This window comes from Pantherophis guttatus, chromosome 2 (assembly GCF_059756535.1).
Source record: "Pantherophis guttatus breed Tessera chromosome 2, ASM5975653v1, whole genome shotgun sequence".
NCBI classification, from domain to species: Eukaryota; Metazoa; Chordata; class Lepidosauria; order Squamata; family Colubridae; genus Pantherophis; species Pantherophis guttatus.
The window spans coordinates 220,661,618-220,682,751 of record NC_142064.1 but is presented as its reverse complement, the minus strand read 5'-3'; the positions used below and the strand labels follow the sequence as shown (position 1 = coordinate 220,682,751).

The 21,134-nt window shown below is 40.1% G+C and overlaps 1 protein-coding gene across 10 annotated transcripts in view; it reads left to right on the top strand.

The window, feature by feature from the left end:
- Positions 1-21,134, top strand: part of ERC2 (ELKS/RAB6-interacting/CAST family member 2) — a 622,345-nt gene that overhangs the window by 354,309 nt on the left and 246,902 nt on the right. For all 10 annotated transcript variants that reach the window (XM_087887861.1, XM_087887858.1, XM_087887855.1 and 7 more), the window contains one exon: positions 1,990-2,150. In XM_087887861.1, the coding sequence (XP_087743987.1) occupies positions 1,990-2,150 (161 nt within the window). The remainder of the gene's footprint in view (positions 1-1,989; positions 2,151-21,134) is intronic.

The following is a 21,134-nucleotide window of genomic DNA, read 5'->3' as shown; positions in this document are numbered from 1 at the left end:
GAGTTGCTGCATTTGCAGAGTTTCTTTAAAGCAATGTCTGGGGGCGGGGGGGGGGGAGGGGGAGGGGGAATCACAAGCCTAATTGTTTTCCATCAAGAGGAATTGTCTTTGAAGTAAACTATCCTGAAAAATAAGGACATTTTCTTGAAGGCTGAACGTGGCGCTGGAATTCTGAAAGGAGAACATAATGAACAATTCTCTTTGTTTTTAAAACAATATAGATTCTTGCTGCAGGATATGTACTCAGGTGAACATGTGCATGTTCTTTTGCTGGTCAGTCATTGTCCTTAAACCTAAAGAAGCAAAATGTGGTTGAGGTTAAAAGATGCAGTCTTAAACTTGATTATCCTAAGACAACCAGACAATCTGTTTAGATTCAGCAGCCCCAGAGAATTTAACTACTCCCGTCATAAATATCTTGTCTATAGAATCTGTAGAACAGGGGTCTCTAATCATGGCAACTTTAAGACTTCTGGACTTCAATTTCCAGAATTCCCCAGGCAGCATGGCTGGTGGGAAATTCTCAGAATTGAAGTCTACAAGTCTTAAAGTTGCCAAGTTTGGAATCTCCTGTTGTAGAAAGTCCATCATTCTTCTATTTCCTGTGATTTTATCTTCTTACCTTGCCCACCAACTAGTACTTTTGACCACAGGCTCAGTGGACTTCAGTCTGAAAAACCTACAGCACTTTTTCTAATAATGCAGAGAATTTACTGGTTCAAGTTGTGAAAGATCACTGGAATTGTCCCCTTAGTCTGTTCCATAGTTCAAAGAAGCATATTTATTTAAAATATTTGTATGTCTATTTGTCTTATACCATAAATATAGGAAGCTCACAACAACAATAAAATCACAAAAAGTAAAAAAAAAAAAAGATCAATGAAAAACAAAGACAAAAACCCTAGTGCCATAGCAATTTTCTTGGGATACCCTCAACACCACCTTCACACTTCTATGTTAGTCTCCCCCAGCACCTCAGGAAGATCCATCTCTTTATTGCCTTATGAGCCATGGTGGCGCAGTAGTTAGAGTGCAGTACTGCAGGCTACTTCTGCTGCCTGCCGGCTGCCTGCAATTTCAAACCTCACCAGGGTCAAGGTTGACTCAGCCTTCGATCCTTACAAGGTCAGTAAAATGAGGACTCAGATTGTTGGGGGCAATATGCTGACTTTGTAAACCACTTAGAGAGGGCTGTAAAGCACTGTAAAGCAGTATATGAGTCTACGTGCTATTGCTTCTGGAGGGGTAAACAGTTGGGGATCTGTGAAATTGTCAGGGGAAGAGTATGCTTCAGGAGAAAGATGAAAATAGAAAGAGAAAACATACCTCTATTCTATGTAAATAATATTTACATTATTTACATTATTCTTTCATTGTGTTTAAGTGCATATTTACAATATGGGTATTCCAATTAGTTTAAACCTTCATTGTGTGGCAGAATTCCTGGTGATATTTCCTGTTACACTTGGTTTAGCACACTGTGTGAGACCACTGCATTTTTTTGCTTTGGTTAGTTTATGATTTAGGATATTATGAGAACCCAAAATGGATTAATTCACTTAACTATTTCAACAGGAATTTCAACAATAATAAGCTGAAGTTTCATCTTGAAGTTTGGTTAATTAAGTAATGCTAGCTTATGTAATATCAGTGTTACAAATGTGAGTTCTGAATAAGTTCTCTTCTACTTCTGACACATCCACTCACAATCAATGTATGACCTTTGCTCCAGTAAGTGCCAATATCATTATTTTGCTCACAAAATAATTAAGAAAAGTCAGCATGGATGCTTAACCCGGACATATTTTGAAATGCCTGAAATTACACACATACATACACACACACACACAGAGTATATATATATATATATACACAAAATTCACTATGTTCCCTTGAAGAGAGTAGATATTTAATGACTGTGGGATTACCCATTACAATTTCTTGTTCATTTGCTAATTGTGAGTACCTGAATTTATCTTTGCTTTTTAGTTAGAAGAATTACGGAATGCATTGGATAAGACCAGGCAAGAACTGGATGCCACTAAAGCTCGCCTTGCCTCAACACAGCAGTCTCTGGGTGAGAAAGAAGCACATCTGGCCAATTTAAGACTAGAACGGAGAAAACAGTTGGAGGAGATCCTGGAAATGAAGTAAGTGCATTTATGTCTCTTGATTTTTCATTCCTGCTTGCAACATTTTCAGCTCTTTATTTCATAGACAGAAGATTTCTTTACCAAAATGAAAATGAATTAAGCTAAATGACAGTAAGTAAGTAATAATATTGAGCTAAAGAAGTTGGAGTAGAATATTTTGTTATTTACAGATGGCAGTAGCAGGAAACACTTCTTCAAGATTAGATTGATATGCAGGTATAAGCAGACTTAAAGTAAGCAAGCCACCAAGAAGTTTTTATGCACAATGGGGTACAATAAATAAACTAGGTTCATTTTGGTAAATATATTATTTAATTAAAGGAAGCCATGCATTCACTGAGACACACTGATTCGTAGGTAAAATTCTATGCCATAATATAATATTATTTACTTGTCACAATTTATCTGAAGTTACAAAGGATGGAAAATCACTATTTATATTTCCAATAAAGTTTTTTTCCTTGTTGAATACCCACCCATATACCTTCCCACACAAGCATTCACATATATATATATATATATATATATATATATATATATATATATATATATATATATATATATATTTATTTATTTCTTTTAATTCATAGGTATAAATGTGCGATATTTTTGCAATCAGGGTTTTTTTTTTCCTATGTTGAAAGATGTTAAAATGGCCATGGTGGGATGAAATCTCTATTCATCTGACAGGCCTGAAAGCGATGAATAGAGATTTCATCCCACCATGGCCATTTTAACATCTTTCAACATAGAAAAAAAAAAAACCCTGATTGCAAAAATATCGCATATATATATATATATATATATATATATATATATATATATATATATATATATAGACTATGTTAGTGATCTTCTCTTGAACTTCAGTCCCCCACGTAAATGAGCTTGCTTCCTTACTGCCATCAACTTGTTCTCACGTAAGTGGAAATAAATGGTTCTGTGAAGTCGATACATTACTATTAACTTGAGTAATAGTAATAAATAAAGTTGAAAGCTATAGAAATAAATAAATAAATAAATAAATGACATTTTTCATTTATTGATCCAATGAAAATCTAGGTATGAGTAATGCATCAAACCTATTTGATAATCATGCTATTTAAATTTATTTTTGCCCAATAAGGAAGGTTTAGTTACTTCTTGTAGTCATGTTGGGTTACATGATGAATACTATCAAATTCTTGATAGTAGGCTCAAGGGAGAGGCAACTCTCAAACAATACTATTCCAAACCAGTGATGATGGTAGTTTTGATGTTCCCTATTCTCTGAAAAAGATGCATTCTGCCATTACGTACATAATATTTTTTTGGGGGGGGAGATTATTTTTTCTTTTTTTTTTTCATGCTTGAAAGAACTCAGTACATTCAAATAGTTATTACATTTCTCCTTATGTGATTGTATCATTAGATAGTGCTTTATATCAATGCTCCAAAATAGCCTATCACACTATGAAGTCTAAATTCTAAAATACATGGGGTTTATCAAAAAGGTTTATTCCTTCCTTCCTTCCTTCCTTCCTTCCTTCCTTCCTTCCTTCCTTCCTTCCTTCCTTCGCCAACCACAAACTTATGCTTGGAAGAATATCATGTTCCTAAGGAAAAAAACTATGTCACATATCAGCTATGTAGTACAGTGTTGCCCTAGTTGAATTAAGAAGCAAAAACAATTTAAAAGAATTTCCGAAAATTTCCAGATAACTTATAGAACCCTTGAATACTCTCATTTCCATGGATTACCAAATGCACCATGTCATAATTAGTTAGCTTTGATCAGAGTTACATAATATTGAGAGGGACATATATTAGATAAAAGTAAAGTAAAGGTACCATCTCCTTCAAGCTCCTGGTGATATCATGAATATATGTGTGTAGCATTATTTTGGTAACAATATGGAAATGATTTTCCACTTCCACCTTTTGGAATTATTATTTTTTTACTTCCTCTCTATTCTACAGTCCTTATATTGCCTTGAAATCTCCCATCCAAATAATTACCTGTCCTGATTTGGCTTACTTCTGAGCCCAGCAAGATGGGGCAAGTGTTATCACCTGCTGGTGTCCATATGTAAGAGATGGAATTTTTATAATTTCTGTCAAATTTACCTGTCACATTTTGAATATATACATATGTGAGCATAGGCACATGAGAAAGGATTGTGACTATTGTATAGATGTGTGTGTATGCATGTATGAATAATAGATTACTGGCTAAATCCATTTTATATCTACATTTTATAAACTATTTCAACACCAGTACTCCAAAAATTGTTTCTCTTTCTTTTATTGGTATACTTTTATGTAGGTTATATAATCTTCAGTAAATAGGCAGTGTTATTTATGTTCTCCACAAAACCTACCTTTGAAAAGTGGAAGACTTGGTTGATTTTTTACAACCCATGGTGTGCTTTCATTTAACGATGGGATCCATGCTGAGAGCATAGAGAGTTATATCCCAAATTAAATGCAAACAAAACAGCAGGATGTTGATACAACTGTGATTTCCATGGGAAGTAGTTAGGACGTTAATGTGCCCTTCTTGGAACTTGGGTAGAAATTCTCCGGTGACTCCGATTTCTGCTCCATAGATCTGAAAGACAACACATCTTGACTAGCTTTTTTTGACACCAAGTTGCTAGCACCATAAAGATTAGAAGAATCAAAGGCTTTGTTCTTCACTAAAATGAAGAGGTTTTATTTAAAAAGGAAGAAAGAAGAGAGACAGAAAAAGAAACAAAGGCCAATAAACTTATCTGTCAATAGTTTATTTAATTTACAGCAGTGTTGTCATTTGTTTAAATGTATATGTTATGATTAATGTCAAGCAATATTTCGCTAGAAATTTTGTGTCTGCTTATCAAACTGAAATAGTTCAATCTATTCTTAATACATTCAGTTTAGCATATGAAACTTTGTTTAAATTATCACAGGCATAAAGCTAAAAAGTACAGCAGGTGAACTAATATGCAGGCGTATGCTTTGCGTTATGTTTTCAATTTAGAGCTTAACTGAGGAGTAACTATAAAAGGTAAGATAACTGGCCAAGCTAAGTCTGTAACATTCACATTTGGTAAATCAAAGCAACCACACACCCTTCCTCATATTGCTGTCTGCTGTAGATACAATTCTGATGCAAAACAAGTGGATTCCAGAATCTTAAATCTATTTAAGTTTTACGTTTCTCTGAACCTAGTGCTGCAGCTATTGGCTTAAACTAACCCCAAAACAAATAGATATTTTAGCATACTCTATGCTTGTAAATTCAGACTTTGCCCAAAAAACGTTAAGAATGTTACACTTCATGAAAAAATGCATTAAATATTATTTCATGGGGTTTTTTTTTAAATAGCTGAGAGCATGACAGCACAGTTATGCTCACGGAATGAGCACTGCAAAGGTGAAACTGATGTAGATTGGAAAGAATGTTTTTTATCCACCTCTGGGGATATTTTCTCTAAGAAAGTAGGACTTCCTCTCTCCCTTGGGCAGAACTGCTCAGTAGAGCATGATGGGCATATCCAGTAAATCACTGGCAGTTTTGAATAAGAATACCATGCTTGAGGTGCATACTTGTGGAGAAACACATGATGGCATCAAAGGGTTAAAGTGTTCTCTATCTCCTAGCTACTATGCCATCACCAGAGTTTTACAACCAGATACGGAGTGGCTAATTTTGCATATTATTATGGTTCATTGCACTATCAGCCAAATATTCAGAGTAGATTTGGCATTTTTATCCACCTATTGAGTCCTCCCCAAGGACCTGGAATAAGCAGATGTGGATGTTTGTTGGAGTTAAAGGTATCGCCACAGGATATAATCTGTGAGTCATATTATTATTAGAAGAAGAGACTGAAACTTTTTCTCACCAGTTTCTTGTGGGCTTCTAGAGATGTCAGGGACAGGAGCTGTGGTGGTGCAATGGTTAGAATGCAATATTGCAGGCTAATTCAGCTCACTGCCAGGGGTTCGATTCTGACCAGCTCAAAGTTGACTTAGCCTTCCATCCTTGTGAGGTTGATAAAATGAGGAGCCAGATTGTTGGGGGCAATATGCTGACTCTGTAAACCGCTTACAGAGTGCTATAAAGTACTATGAAGCAGTATATAAGTCTAAGTGCTACTGCTATTGCTATTTCTAAACAGTTCTACACACATACTTTAAATATACAGGCAAATCCAAATTTTGGCTTCAAATTCAAGATGACTCCAAAACATCTTATATAGATTAGTGACTAAGGCGTTAAACTAAGAGTGGACAGACCCAGGTTCTGATTCAATGGAAGTTAGAATCATGGAAATTCAATGGGGGATTTTGGCCCAGTCCCTTTTAGCTCAGCCTACCTCATAGTATTGTTGCTGTGAGGCAAAATTGGAGAAGAGATTGTTATGTGTGCCAATCTGGCTCCTCAATGGCAGAGTATAAATTAGTTGTCCATATATATTTAAATACACACACACACACACACACACACACACACAAAGAAAAAGAAATAATGAAATAAATTATAAATTTATATCTTTTTTCCAGTGGTGGGATTCAAATAATTTAACAACCGATTCTCTGCCTTAATGATTTCTTCCAACAACTAGTTCACCAAACTGCTCAGAAAGTTAACAACCGGTTCTCCCGAAGTGGTGCGAACTGGCTGAATCCCACCACTGCTTTTTTCTTTCTTTCTGTGTATTTATGGGAGTGTCTGTGAGTACAAATATAAGCAGTAGATGTAGAATAACTTATTTCCATAGATCATTCTCTCTCTCTTTCTCTCTTCCTCCCTCCCTCCTCCCTCCCCCCCTCTCACACAGACATATACACACAGACAGCCTCTATATATTATACATTTTTCTAAAACTGATCTCAGCCAAACCTTTACAAAAAATATTAACATCATTGGAAAATGCTTTCTCAAAGTTTTATTAACTGAGAAAATAATAATGATCAAGACGATGAAATAGGATCATATTTATATTGAACTAAAGCCAGCAAGGGAATGTGTGGGCCTCCATTTCTGATTTGATAGAAGTATAAAAGACTATAAAGGCAGCAGGGACAGTGAGGGAGAGGAGCACTAGAAGGAAAAAAGAAAGCTAAGCTTCTGTTTTCAGAAATTTCTCTCTCCCCTTCCCCCCAATTTTTTATTTTTTACTTTTTTTTAAGAGGCTGACTGAATTGCCCTCTTGTCTACTGAAACTCTTAAGTTTAATTCCCAGAGGCCTCAGTGACACCTAGGGCAGGCTGATCAACTGCACCATTCTACATTGCTAACCTCAGCTGACAAATTGATTATGAATTTAGCAGATGTTCCAGAATAGAATGGGTCCATTTTCCCCTTATTTAAATAGCAAATAGGCTTAAAACAATACAATTTTACCATAAAAAAGAAGATCTCTCCAGCGGGACCTGATCCACATGTATAAGTCAGAATAGCTAAATAAGCTAATTCATTTCAATAGAAACTAAATTATCACCTTGGGATTTGATTTTGTGTATGCATATTTACATATAGCATGCAGAAATGACGCAAGCTTTGGAATGCTTTCTTCTGATTTTTTCTTCTTCTTTTTTCTGATATTGTTTGCCAAATATAAATTCAGAATGATCTAGATGTGTCTAAATAGAAGGAAGTCACCCTTGCTATTCTCATCAGCAGGAATGTGCTAGAACCATATCATCTTTTTGCTTACTTACTTTCTCACCTGAGGAGCAGCATTAATAGAGATTAGATTATAAATAGTGGGCCCAATCCAGCTAAAGTTAATAGTGATTGAAAAAAACATAAAGTCAGCATTTCAGTCAAAATTTGAACCAGCTAAATACAGAATAACATCCTCAATCCTGTTTGCTTTGTGAAAAACAGGTTTTAAAGGATGGACTTAGTCATATGTATTTATTTATATGCCACCTTTATTATTTTTATGAATAACTCAAAATGGTGAACATACCTAATACTCCTAGGGGTGACATGATAGCAGTATTCCAGTATTTGAGGGACTGCAGCAAAGAAGAGGGGGTCAATTTATTATCCAAAGCACCAGAAGGCAAGACAAGAAACAATGGATGGAAATTAATCAAGGAGAGAAGCAACCTGGAATTAAGGAGAAACTTCCTAACAGTGAGAACAATTAACCAGTAGAATGGCTTGCCTTCAGAAGTTGTAGATGCTTCATCGCTGGTTTTTAAGAAAAAACTGGACAGCCACCAGCCTGAAATGAGCAATGGGTTGGACGAAAAGACCTCTAAGGTCCCTTCCAATTCTATTCTATTAATTGATTCTTCATCCCCTACTATAACAACAATCCTGAGAGGTGAGTTGGGTTGAGCGAGAATGACCCAAAGTCACCCAGCCACTTTTCGTGGCTAAAGCGGGACTAGAACTGAAAGTCTCCCAGTTGATGCCTGGTGCTTTAACCACTAAGCCCAACTGGCATATCTTACTTGCTATCAGAGATATTGGCTTTTACATACAGCCTTCTTTTTTTAAATTAGTCAATATTTATTGGTAAATTATTTATTTGTTGAATTTATATCCTGCCTTTCCTCCAACAGCTCAAGGCAGCATTCAGCATTCCGTCTCCATTTTTCCCAGAGCAATCCTGTGAGATGCACTGGGCACAATATAATTTTACCCTTTTCCCTTTTGTTTTAAAGAAACATGTACACTCATTTCTCAGAGTGAAATAATTTGTGTATCTTATACACTAGAATTAAATTTGTTTTGGTTTGTATTGTAAGAAAACTGGCTGACCAGCTATTAAGGACTGAATTTAAAAGGACTTTCCTCAACTCATATTATCAATATCAAATACTGTATATGAACCTCCAAATAATTATTGTGATTTATTTTGGAGTTCCAGCTAGCTTACTGTATATCCTAAACTGTTACAGGCGATGACCAAGTTGAATCCGAGTGAAGGGACAAACAAGTTATCAGTCGCAAATCCCTTCACGCCCACAAGAGATCTAAGTCCAGCCCATCTAGAATTTCATTGACTCTTACCTACCACAGATTTACTTTGACCGTTAGTAGTTCAGATTCTTGTAGAGAGCTAGAACTTGCAATAAATCTTTATATTAATTTGAATTGCCTGAATTTCCTGATATCCCCACTCTTGACAACTGTCTATGCCAGAGACATAAGAAACCAGGGAAGTTTGGTAATATTAGCCATTTAGAATTGGTCTGATAAATTCATACTTTAAGTTCACTTATTTGGCATTCAACCCTATCATGTGAACTGTCAGCTCAGATTTCCATTAATCAGGTTTTCATACTGGAGGCAATTACAAAGCCTGCACTGATTGTTATGAACTAGAATTGCACCTTTTCCATTATGATTCTAAATAAAATATAGAAATTAAAGCTTAGTAAGAGGGATTGCTATCTCAGCTTCATATTCATACATACAGAGAAGTTTTATTTAGTGTAACTAATGTAAAATAGTGGTATATAAAATAAAAGTGATTTTAATTATTGGATTTAGGAAGCTCCAATGGCAATATGATCTGTATTTGACAAGCCACTGGCATTTAAGAATAATGTAACCATTACTACATTAGAAATGCAACTTTACACTGCCAACATAAAAGCATTTATTGTATGTAAATTTTGACAGAGAACTGACTTTGACAGAGAACTGACAGAGATTTTGATTTGACAGAGAACTGACTAGAACTAGAAAATGGCTCTGTAAAATTTGTTCAGTTCATATCGATGCTGACGACTTTTATAAATGTTTACCTTATGATTTACTATTATTCAAACTTTGCAGATGCTTTGTCATCAGGCAAACATAGCCATGCCATGTCTTAAGAAGAGAAAAAAATGAAGAAGAGAGAGAGAGAGAAAGTGAATGAATAGGGAAAGGAACATAACCAGTCCGGTTCTAGAAAGAGGCCTCTTTGTAGACCATCTGAATCCACTTACATGTAAATTACTTGTCTCTATGAATTAAGGTGAAGGTTATGAAAGAACTGCTTTTCTATGTTTACTGTAGGATTTTTGACAGTCTCTTTCCTCTTTCAAGTAAATTTGGCTTAAGTCCATAGTCAGTACAGTTTTAAGTAAACTCCTCTTTTGTTACGTTAACAAGGTTATAACATCACGGAGGCAGATTTCCAGGCGTATGAATTGAGACCTAAGAATGCTGGCTAAGAGGGATAATTAAAACCTTAGGGTGGGAGAGTTTAAACTATCAAGTAAAATTGGATAAAAGACTAATTGTCCACAGCAACATAATGCATATTTCTAAATACCTGTGAAAAGAAGTAAATAGTAGTGGCTTTTATAATGTTCATTCAAGCATTTAAATAGATTGATGTGACTATCCTTTGGGCCACAGGTTTTTTTTTTTTGTTTGGAAAAGAAAAAAGCCTGAGGTTGAATTTGTTATTTAAATCCTGATTTATGAATCCATTAGATATTTTATGTTGCAGGAGGGTAAGTCTAAGATGGAGGTAAGAATAAAAGAAAACTGGTCACTTCATGCTTTGTCAATTTTTTTTCATAACTTAAACATAGGGAGGGGAGGGGTTACATACTTTTGTTGACCTTCTAGAAGATGACATACAGTCAGGCAAGATGATGCATTACCGCAGGTTAAAAAACACACACTAGAATGAGTTGTAATGGCAGCTTGTACTGTGAAAGCCCATTTGTTATTCATTAAGAAAGCCAGAGTGAGGTTACAGAGCTGGTCTCATAGTGGGCTTTGAAACTTAAGGTTACTCTACCCTTAATATTTTAGTAGCATGGGCAGCCATTAATTCTTTTTAAGAGTGTTGGCATTTTTACACATTTCAGTAGTTTATAGGTATCATTTCAATTCAGAACAATTATAAAAAATAATAGCATTTGTTTAGGGTTTTTTTTTAAATACGATAACCCAACACTCAAATTAATTTCTCATCATTTCTCATTTCTCATCTTTGCATGTCTATCTATTGGATAGACATATATTAAACCCACATACATATATACTGTGTTTCCCTGGAAATAAGACCCTGTCTTATATTTTTTTGAACCCCGAAATAAGCGCTTGGCTTTATTTTTGGGGAGGTCTTATTTTGGGGTGCGTGGAGCAATGGTGCTCCTCTGGCCATCCTACCTGATTTCCAGCTCTGCGTTTAAATATTTTCAGGGAAGGGCTTATTTTCAGGGGGAGGCTTATTTTAACGCATGCACTCAAAAGCCCAATTGGGCTTATTATCAAGGGCTTATTTTCGGGGAAACAGGGTACATACAGTAACATCTATTTTTCTTATAAGAAGCAACACTTGAAAAGAGGAAAACGTGGGAATGTAATAGTGTTCCAGACCCTGCCCAAACATTCAGTGCACCAAAAATGAGAACATGAATTTTTTAAAGAGTGTGTGCAGTATCTGATCCTTTAAAAGGAATTTAAATTTTAGGAAGGAATAAACATTAAGGGGAACATGCTTCTTATTCTGTCCACTTATTGTATGAGGATAAATTCTCATGACATCACATTTTAAGATATGGGACAACATTGGGTCAAGGGTTTGTATGAACCAGTCAATGGGGCAGCGCCCAATAGTGTTCCTTTCCCTTTCTAGCACATCACTACTCCTAAAAGCTGTGAGATCACTCCTTGTTATTTTTATGGCAATCTGAAACTGCGATTTGAGTTTATTTTAAATAGGTAGTTGTAAACTTTAACCATCATTGCATAGATTGTTTTAGTTTGAAGTAGCCTACAGATTTTATAAAGAAATAATAAGTTAAGTAGATGTTATTAATGGTTATGAATTTAGCATACAATGGATAAGTTGCCATCAACCGTTTAGGTGGGAGTCAAGGACTTATAATTTATTTCTACTTAAAAATAACCCTCCTTTGAAGTACTGTGCAAACATAATTTTAGTTCTGACAAGCTAAAACTGATCTAGGTTAAAGATAGATATGGAAAAGAAGTTGAACTGCATGTGGTGCTTCGGTCACAAAAAATGAGAAAAAGTTCAAATAAAGCATAAGTACAGATTTTTTTTTTGTTACTGCGGAATATGCAGTATGTTTCAATAATTGAATTATATCAGTTATTCATTGGGAAAATACTAACAAAATTTCAGGATGGAATGGCATTTGTGCATACTTTCTGCTGGAAGAAGTAAAATTGTCCATTTTTTTTTTAAAAAGCAAATTATTGTTTCCATAAAGGGGGAAAAAAACCAGTCCTTTTACTGAAAGTATTTGCAATTATTTAGTCCACAGTACAAAAAAAAAAAAAAAGAAAAAGAAGAAGCAGAAGAACAGAATAAATAGCAAAAGTTTATTGAATGTAATAAATAATGATTGGCTACTTGAGAGATTATTTTATTAACACAACATTGTGTTTCTATCCAAAAGCATAGATAGGGTACAAAAGATAATTATGCTACACTTTTGTTCATTAATTAGTTACTTAATTTCTATATAACCCTCTTCCATTCTTTGATAATAATATCAGGGAAGCCAACATAAAAAGTCAGTTTGCAATTGTAGAAAAACAGAATAATAAAATTGAGAATGTTTAGCCTTACCAAAGGACTTCAATCAATCTGTCAAAATTTATTTAAGATTTGAGACCAAATGCACTCAAAAGCCTCAAAGAAATGATTTTAAAAATGGGAAAATGAGTGCAAGCTGAGTGGGAATTCCTAAAAAAAGGTATATTAAATGAAAAGTTCCAAATAATTCCAATTTAGGAAAAATTGAGACTCATAGAATTGTGGAGTTGGAAGTATTCATCTAGTCCAATCTTTTGCAATGTGCAGGAAAACCAATTCAACCATCCTTGACAGGTGAGTGTCCAGAGATGGAGAATGTACAATATGTAGATTGTTCCATGATTGTACAGTTTGTGCTGCAAGGTTAGAAATGAGTAATCTGGGACTACAGAGTGAATGTTGGAAAATGGAATTCCAAAAGAAGTTGAAATTGACAAAGAATTCTCCTCCTTCTCCTTCTCCTTCTCCTTCTCCTTCTCCTTCTCCTTCTCCTTCTCCTCTTCCTCTTCCTCCTCCTCCTCTTCCTCTTCTTCCTACTTCCTACTTCTCTTTTATCACTTTATATGTCAAGGGAGATGCTAATACCATAGTAGCAAAAAGGGTTTCCCTAAATAATTTCAGAGGAGAAGGAAATAAAACAGTTAATATACCAGTCACTGAAGATGTAACTATGCTAATAAATTAGATATTAGATCAAGCAGTTTCCTTGCTAGATTGGAATGCTGTCACATTGTATATCTTAACTTCAATGACATTAAGCAAGGTACTCCATAGCAACTGATTAGCAAACAAATATGAGTGGATGGCATGCCAATTAAATATATGCTCATCAATTGTTCCTTGTCATACTGGAGAGAGGTGTATAGAGGCATTGACACTGAATAATGCATTGCTCTAATTCTGTATGATGGATGTGGGCTGTCTGTCTGAACACAAGCAGGCATGGTATATATGCTGCATTAAGTGTATCTTTTCTTTGCTTAATTAAATCACACTGTATTTTTAAAGGTGGGTTGTTTTTAGTTTCTGGTTTTATTGCTACCTTTTCCTAATGAATCAGAAGAGGCATTTTCCAATAGAAGACAATATTTTTTTATTTTATTTTTTTATTTTTCAATTTATATACCGCCCTTCTCCCTAAGGACTCAGGGCGGTGCACAGCCAGAATTAAGAACATAAACTACAAATATTAAGAACAATTAATATATATATAAATTTGGCCCAAAAATTTAAAAATCACAAACCAATTAAAACATTTTAAAAATTTAAAAATTTCTTCTTAAGCCAGCCCGGCTTGCTGGAAAAAGTGGGTTTTAAGGGCACGGCGGAAGGCACTGAGGTCTTGGATTCTTCTTATCTCTGGGGGCAACTGATTCCAGAGGGTAGATGCCCCCAAAGAGAAGGCTCTCCCCCTGGGGGTCACCAGCCTACATTGTTTGGCTGATGGCACCCTGAGGAGGCCCTCTCTGTGGGAGCGCACGGGTCGATGGGAGGTCGTCGGTAGCAGCAGGCGATCTCAAAGATAGCTAGGCCCTATGCCATGGAGCACTTTAAAGGTGATAACCAACACCTTGAAGCGCACCCGGAAGGCCACTGGTAGTGGCCTTTTGTAGTTCAGGATTGAACTATGGGGTTTTTACTGGTCTCTGAGTTTGGTTGTTTTTTTCCAGATGTTTCATTACCCAACGAGATAGCATCATCAGTGCTAGAAGGGAGTGGAGTTTGCTCTCTGTTTATATACCGGTACCAACTTCAATTATATAGTAGACCTAAACTGCTCGAAAGTGATGGGCAGATTTGGATGTCTAAATTAGCAATACATCCATCAGAATTATTGTAAATGATAATCAAAGTCTGTTTTTTCAGAAAATATAATAAAATGATCAGGAAACATTTGTGCTGATTTGTGTTTTACTGTTGTTTAGATTTGAGGTAGACTTCAAGATGTTCAAAAAAAAATTCTTATTACTTAATGGCATTGGCAAATATGAAACAATGGGCAGAAGCAGCCTTCAGACACAGCAATGCCAGTATTTTGCCTGGAAAAGCTTCCATATTCTGTATATAGTTTTTAAAGTGTGATCTCATACAGGTATTGGAAGTGTCTTCATACTGTGCCAATTCTATTTTATGAAAGTTTTCTCACCTGAGGCTCAAAAACCAACTCTTGGTTTTCAGGAATAAAATAAAGACTTTCTAAAACTTTCTAAAACTCTAGGGATGTGGTGGCTCAGTGGCTAATACCCTGAGTTTGTCGATCAAAAGGTCGGCAGTTCAGCAGTTCAAATCCCTAGTGCCATGTAATGGGGTGAGCTCCTGTTACTTGTCCCAGCTTCTGCTAACCTAGCAGTTCAAAAACATGTAAAAAATGCAAGTAGAAAAATAGGGACCACCTTTGGTGGGAAGGTAACAGTGTTCTGTGAGCCTTTAGTGTTTAGTCATGCCGGCCACATGACCACGGAGACATCTTTGGACAGCATTGGCTCTTCGGCTTTGAAACGGAGATGAGCAACGCCCCCTAGAGTCGGGAACAACTAGCACATATGTGCGAGGGGAACCTTTACCTTTAAGACTTTTATTAGTTTCAGTTAATTGTAAATGAATCAAATTGTTCTAGAGTGACATTTTAAGTTAATAACTTTTGATGTTAGTCATGGTTAGCTGTTGGCAAATGAGAAGGACAAAATTATCTTTCAAATAATTACTTTTTTGGGGGGGGTACTGAGAAGCATGGAAAAAAGGGAAATTCCAAAGGAACATAGGGAATCTGTCAGAAAACAAAGCCAGCCTTTGTAAATCTAGTTCAGGATTATGTGCACTGATTGGTAGCAGTTTTTTAATATTTCCCACAAAATTCTTTATGTCCTGCTCTACCCCAGATATAGCAAGGGCTGTTTTATTTATTATATTATATAACTTCAATACATATATATTGTAATAACCCTGTAATTATATATAATATATTTACAAACCTGTAGCTAGATTTTAACTGCATGATCAGATTTTCTAAGAATAGGTGGGTGCCATCTTCCTACTGACTGATGTTCAAATTTTGTGGTATTTGGCAGTATAGTAATCTGTGTATCCAGTGGATAGTCAGTCATTTAATATTGCACTGAGTAAATATTGAATCATTTAATCGTCATAAACTACCATCTGCAGTGATGATCACTAAGATTATTCTACCTGTGAAGATTTCAACAGAACTTCAAATATCATTTTTCCTTGATACAAATGTCTCTTTAAGACACTGTTTCTGAACCTTGCTAAGTTTAAGATATATGGACTTCAGCTTCCTGAATTCAGAAATTAGTTCTAGGAAGAGAGCTAATATATTAAAGAAATCTTATAACACATTAAAGTATACTCACATATTTGGAATTTATGTATTTGTGAAGAACATTGAATCAGTCATGCCAAGAATGTGGCACAAAAGATGATTATGTGTTGTTGGAAATATACTTCTGTATAATAGCTAGTTGGACCTTATGTGTTGATTCTCAGTCTTTATTTATTATTTATTATTTATTTATTAATCAAATTTCTATACCGCCCTACTCCCGAAGGACTCAGGGCGGTGAACAGCCAAGATAAAATACAGACAATACAAATATTAAAAATCCCTTAAAATTATTAAATATTTTGGCCGAAACACAGATTAAAACACCCAATTTATAAAATCACGAATTAAAAAATTTAAAATTTAAGAATTTAAAAGAGGGGAGTTAGGCCAGGCCAGCTTGCTGAAATAGAAAAGTTTTGAGAGCACGGCGAAACGTGCGCAGGTCCGGGATCTTCCGTATCTCTGGGGGGAGCTCGTTCCAGATGGTAAGTGCCCCCACAGAGAAGGCTCTCCCCCTGGGGGCCGCCAGTCGACACTGTTTGGCCGACGGCACCCTGAGGAGCCCCTCTCTATGGGAGCGTACTGGTCGGTGAGAGGCTATTGGTAGCAGAAGGCGGTCTCGTAGATACCCCGGTCCGATGCCATGGAGCGCTCTAAAGGTGGTAACCAAAACCTTGAAGCGCACCCGGAAGACCACCGGGAGCCAGTGCAGCTCGCGCAGGAGGGGGGTCACATGGGAGCGCCACATCGCTCCCATAACCACCCGCGCGGCCGCATTCTGGACCAGCTGGAGCCTCTGGGTGCTCCTCAAGGGGAGCCCCATGTAGAGAGCATTGCAGTAGTCCAAGCGGGAAGTGACAAGAGCATGAGTGACCGTATTTAACGAGTCCCGATCCAGAAAGGGACGCAACTGGCGAATCAGGCGGACCTGATAAAAAGTCCCCCTGGCCACGGCCGTCATATGCTCTTCTAAAGACAGCCGTGAGTCCAGGAGGACACCCAAGTTGCGAGCCCTCTCCGTGGGGGGCAATGACTCGGCCCCAATAGTCAGTGATGGCGCCAACTGACTATATCGGGATGTCGGAAACCACAGCCACTCGGTCTTGGATGGGTTGAGCCTGAGTCTGTTTCTCCCCATCCAGATCTGCACGGCCTCCAGGCACCGGGACATCACTTCAAGGGCATCATTGGGGTGGTCCGGGGTGGAGATGTACAGCTGAGTATCGTCAGCGTACTGGTGGTACTTCACCCCGAAACCACGGATGATCTCACCCAGCGGCTTCACATAAATGTTGAACAGAAGGGGCGAGAGGACCGACCCTTGTGGCACCCCACATACAAGGGGCCTCGGGGTCGACCTCTGCCCCCCTGTCAACACAGACTGCGACCGGTCAGAGAGAAAGGAGGAGAACCACCGTAGGACGGTGCCCCCCACCCCTAACTCCTCTAGCCGGTGCAGCATGATACCATGGTCGATGGTATCAAAAGCCGCTGAGAGGTCTAATAGGACCAGGACAGAGGAACAACCCCTGTCCCGAGCCCTCCAGAGATCATCAACCAACGCGACCAATGCCGTTTCCGTGCTGTACCCAGGCCTGAAGCCCGACTGGAACGGATCCAGATACGACGATTCATCCAGGTACTGGGGGAGCTGTCGCGCTACCACACTCTCAACAACCTTCGCAATGAAGCGAAGGTTGGAGACTGGACGATAATTTGCCAACACTGCCGGGTCCAGGGAAGGTTTCTTGAGGAGAGGCCTCACCACCGCCTCTTTCAAGGCGGCAGGGAAGACACCCTCACTCAAGGAAGCATTTATAATCCCCTGGAGCCAGCCTCGTGTAACCTCCCGAGAGGCCAGCACCAACCAGGAGGGACACGGGTCCAGTAAATATGTGGCTGTGCTCAGTCTGCCCAGTATCCTGTCCACGTCTTCGGGCGTCACAGAATCAAACTCTTCCCAGATAATACTCACAAGACCTGCCTCTGTCCTCCCCGCTGAATCTACCCAGTCAGAGTCCAGATGTTCCCGAATCTGAGCGATTTTGTCATACAGATACTGTACAAAATCCTCGGCTCTACCCTCCAAGGGGTCCTCCCGCGCTTCCTGGTGGAGCAGGGAGCGGGTCACCCTAAACAGGGCAGCCGGGCAATTATCTGATGACGCAATAAGAGTGGCAAAATAGTTATACTTCGCCACTTTTATCGCCACCAGGTAGGTCCTAATATGAGACCTTACCAGTGTTCGGTCAGATTCAGAATGGCTGGCCCTCCAACCACTCTCCAGGCGTCTTTTCCGGCGCTTCATCTCCCTCAGCTCCTCGGTGAACCAAGGAGCCAGGCGAGATCGACGCCGGGTCAGAGGCCGCAAAGGCACGACCCGATCCAAAGCTCCAGCGGCCGCTCTATCCCAGGCGGCCACCAGCTCCTCAGTCGAGCCGTGTGCCAGAGCCTCAGGAAATGGCCCAAGCTCCGTCTGGAACCTATCAGGATGCATCAGGCGCCTGGGGCGGTACCACCTCAGTGGTTCCGCCTCCCTGCGGCGGGGTGCGGCGGTTCGAAGGTCAAAGCGAAGGAGGGAGTGATCTGACCATGACAAGGGCTCGATCACTATATCCCCTATCTCAAGATCACTCAACCACTGACCAGAGACAAAAACCAGGTCTAGCGTGTTTCCCCCCATGTGAGTAGGGCCATGAACTAACTGGGTCAGGTCCATGGCCGTCATGGAAGCCATGAACTCCCGAGCCACCTCAGACGCCTCACCGACGGATGGCAGGTTAAAATCCCCCATGACCATAAGCCTGGGGGTGTCAACCGCCACCGCGGCTATAACGTTGAGCAGCTCGGGCAGGGCTGCCGTCACGTGGCAGGGAGCCAGGTACGTAACCAGCACACCCATCTGCACCCCATGACCCCACTTCACAAGGAGGGACTCACAACCAGCCGTCTGAGGAACAGTGACCTCCCTCGGACCAAGACCTTCTCTAATGACAACCGCCACCCCCCACCCCTCCCCTGTGTCCTCGGCTGATGGAATGCGCGGAAACCGGGTGGGCACATCTCAACGAGGGGAACCCCCCCCTCCTGGCCCAACCAGGTCTCCGTAATACCCGCCAGGTCCGCTCCCCCCTCCTGAACAAGATCACAAATGAGGGGGGCTTTATTTACCATGGACCGGGCGTTGCACAGCATCAGCCGAAGGCCCAGGGCCTGAGGGTCTGTGCAACCTGGGGAACGAGAGGAGCATTGGAGGCCGGAGCGCGCCACCGCTTGGAGCCAGCGGGCGCATGCTCCCACAACCTGATGTGGCCCCCTGCTCCCGCCATATCTGCCCCTCCCACCCACAGTACTGATGTAATGACCATCCATAACACAAGCTCTAACCCCCACCTTGACCCCGGTTCCCGCATCTCTAGTGCCATGCTCTTCAGCCGGCTCTGGCCTCCTCCCCGACAGGTTCTCCCCCAAACCCACCGAACCCACCCCCCTCCCAGAAACCTTTAAAACCTTATCTAAAAATTTCCCTAAAAAACCCCACAACCCCCTCCTCGCCGCATGCCACCTCTCGGGATTCCAAAATCCGTCATCAAGGTAGGCCCTCGATAGTGAGGAGGGCCAAACCTGCGAGAGGGGGGAGTCTCGCAGCGCAAGCAGGTCAGCAGCCGTAAACATCGCACAAAAACAGAGATGGAGAGTCAATTGGTCAGGGCTTCACCAGATCGTCCAATAATACTGGGTCAAAGTAGATCTTCATATCAGGAGCTGGTTCACTGCCCTCTCACAACAGTGAAAGGGGCCAGTGACATCCCCCCACGTCTGGAGGATAATTATCCCAGTCACCCTCTCACAGTGACTGGGGCAGATGACACCAACAATAAAGTCACAATAGTCCATCCTTTCATCTGGCGGATGACAAACAGCCCCCTCAGCACCTGCACACCATTTTGCCCAGTTCTCCTCCAGTTTGGGGTCGCACAAGAAGCCAGCAATTTGTAAAGTTATTAGAAACAATGTTGATAATCCCACAGGCACAAGTTCTTCTCTGGGGCGAAAGTAGGGATAGCAGACAAAAAACCCAGTCCAAGTCCAGGGTGGGTGGCCATCAAAGGCCAACACCCACACATACCTGAGGGAAGAAGGGGGGGGAGAGAAAGCCACCCGAGGCGACCAATAGAGCCCTGGTCAGCCTCCCGCCTCTCCTGTCCCAAAACTCCCCAAATCCCCAGTCTCAGCTCTGATGACAAACAAACCCCGGATAACAGGGGTCAAGGCTCAAAAAAGAGCAGATGGTAATCCTGAGGGCAAGGCAAGGCTGTCTGTATTCCCCCATCCACCTGCTACAAGTTCTTTCCACAGCTGGATGATCCGTGGCTGCCATTGCCTTCCGCCGACGCCGGCGCCGCCGCTGCCGCCACGGCCGGCTCGTAACCGGCACCCTGGGCTCCCCATGGCACCTCCAGGACCCCCGAAAAACGTCCGAAGAGCGTCCCAGAGATCCGTGAGGGGCGAGGGGATAAAGGGCACCTCCAAGCCGCTGCCGCCGCATAGTAACGCCGCCCGCCGCCGAAACGCTCCGGCTTCCACTCCTCCCGGCACTGACAAGCCAGAAACAGCTGTTTTTAGCAGGCCGCCGCCCCATCTCCCGCGGCGGCTTCAAACAGCGCGTCCCGCCCTGCCCTGATATTCCGGAGGGCGAAAAAGCCCTCAGCAGGCAGGGTGGGCATTCCCCTCATTGGGACTGGAGCCGGAGATTGTTAAAGCGGCTCCCGAAGACCCCTGACACCAGCGACCTCTCCATCTCCTCGCGGAGCTCAGCCGACCGCCGCCATCTTGGGACAAGCCGGAAGAGACATCTTTAAACTGCCTCTTTATCAGACAAAGGAAAGACAGGACAATATGATCACATATGGTCACGATTCAATCTGTTGCTTCAAAACTGAATTGTATTAACTTTTATATACCTACAAGTTGTTGAGTGTTACTTAGGATTTTTGTCTTTTTGTAATTCTATATTTAATTTTCTTTTGCTTGTTGTTATCTATCTATTAGTGCAGTACAGGTAATCCTTGACTTACAAACCTTTGTTTAGTGACTGAAAAAAATGACTTACAATAAGTCCTCACAATTATG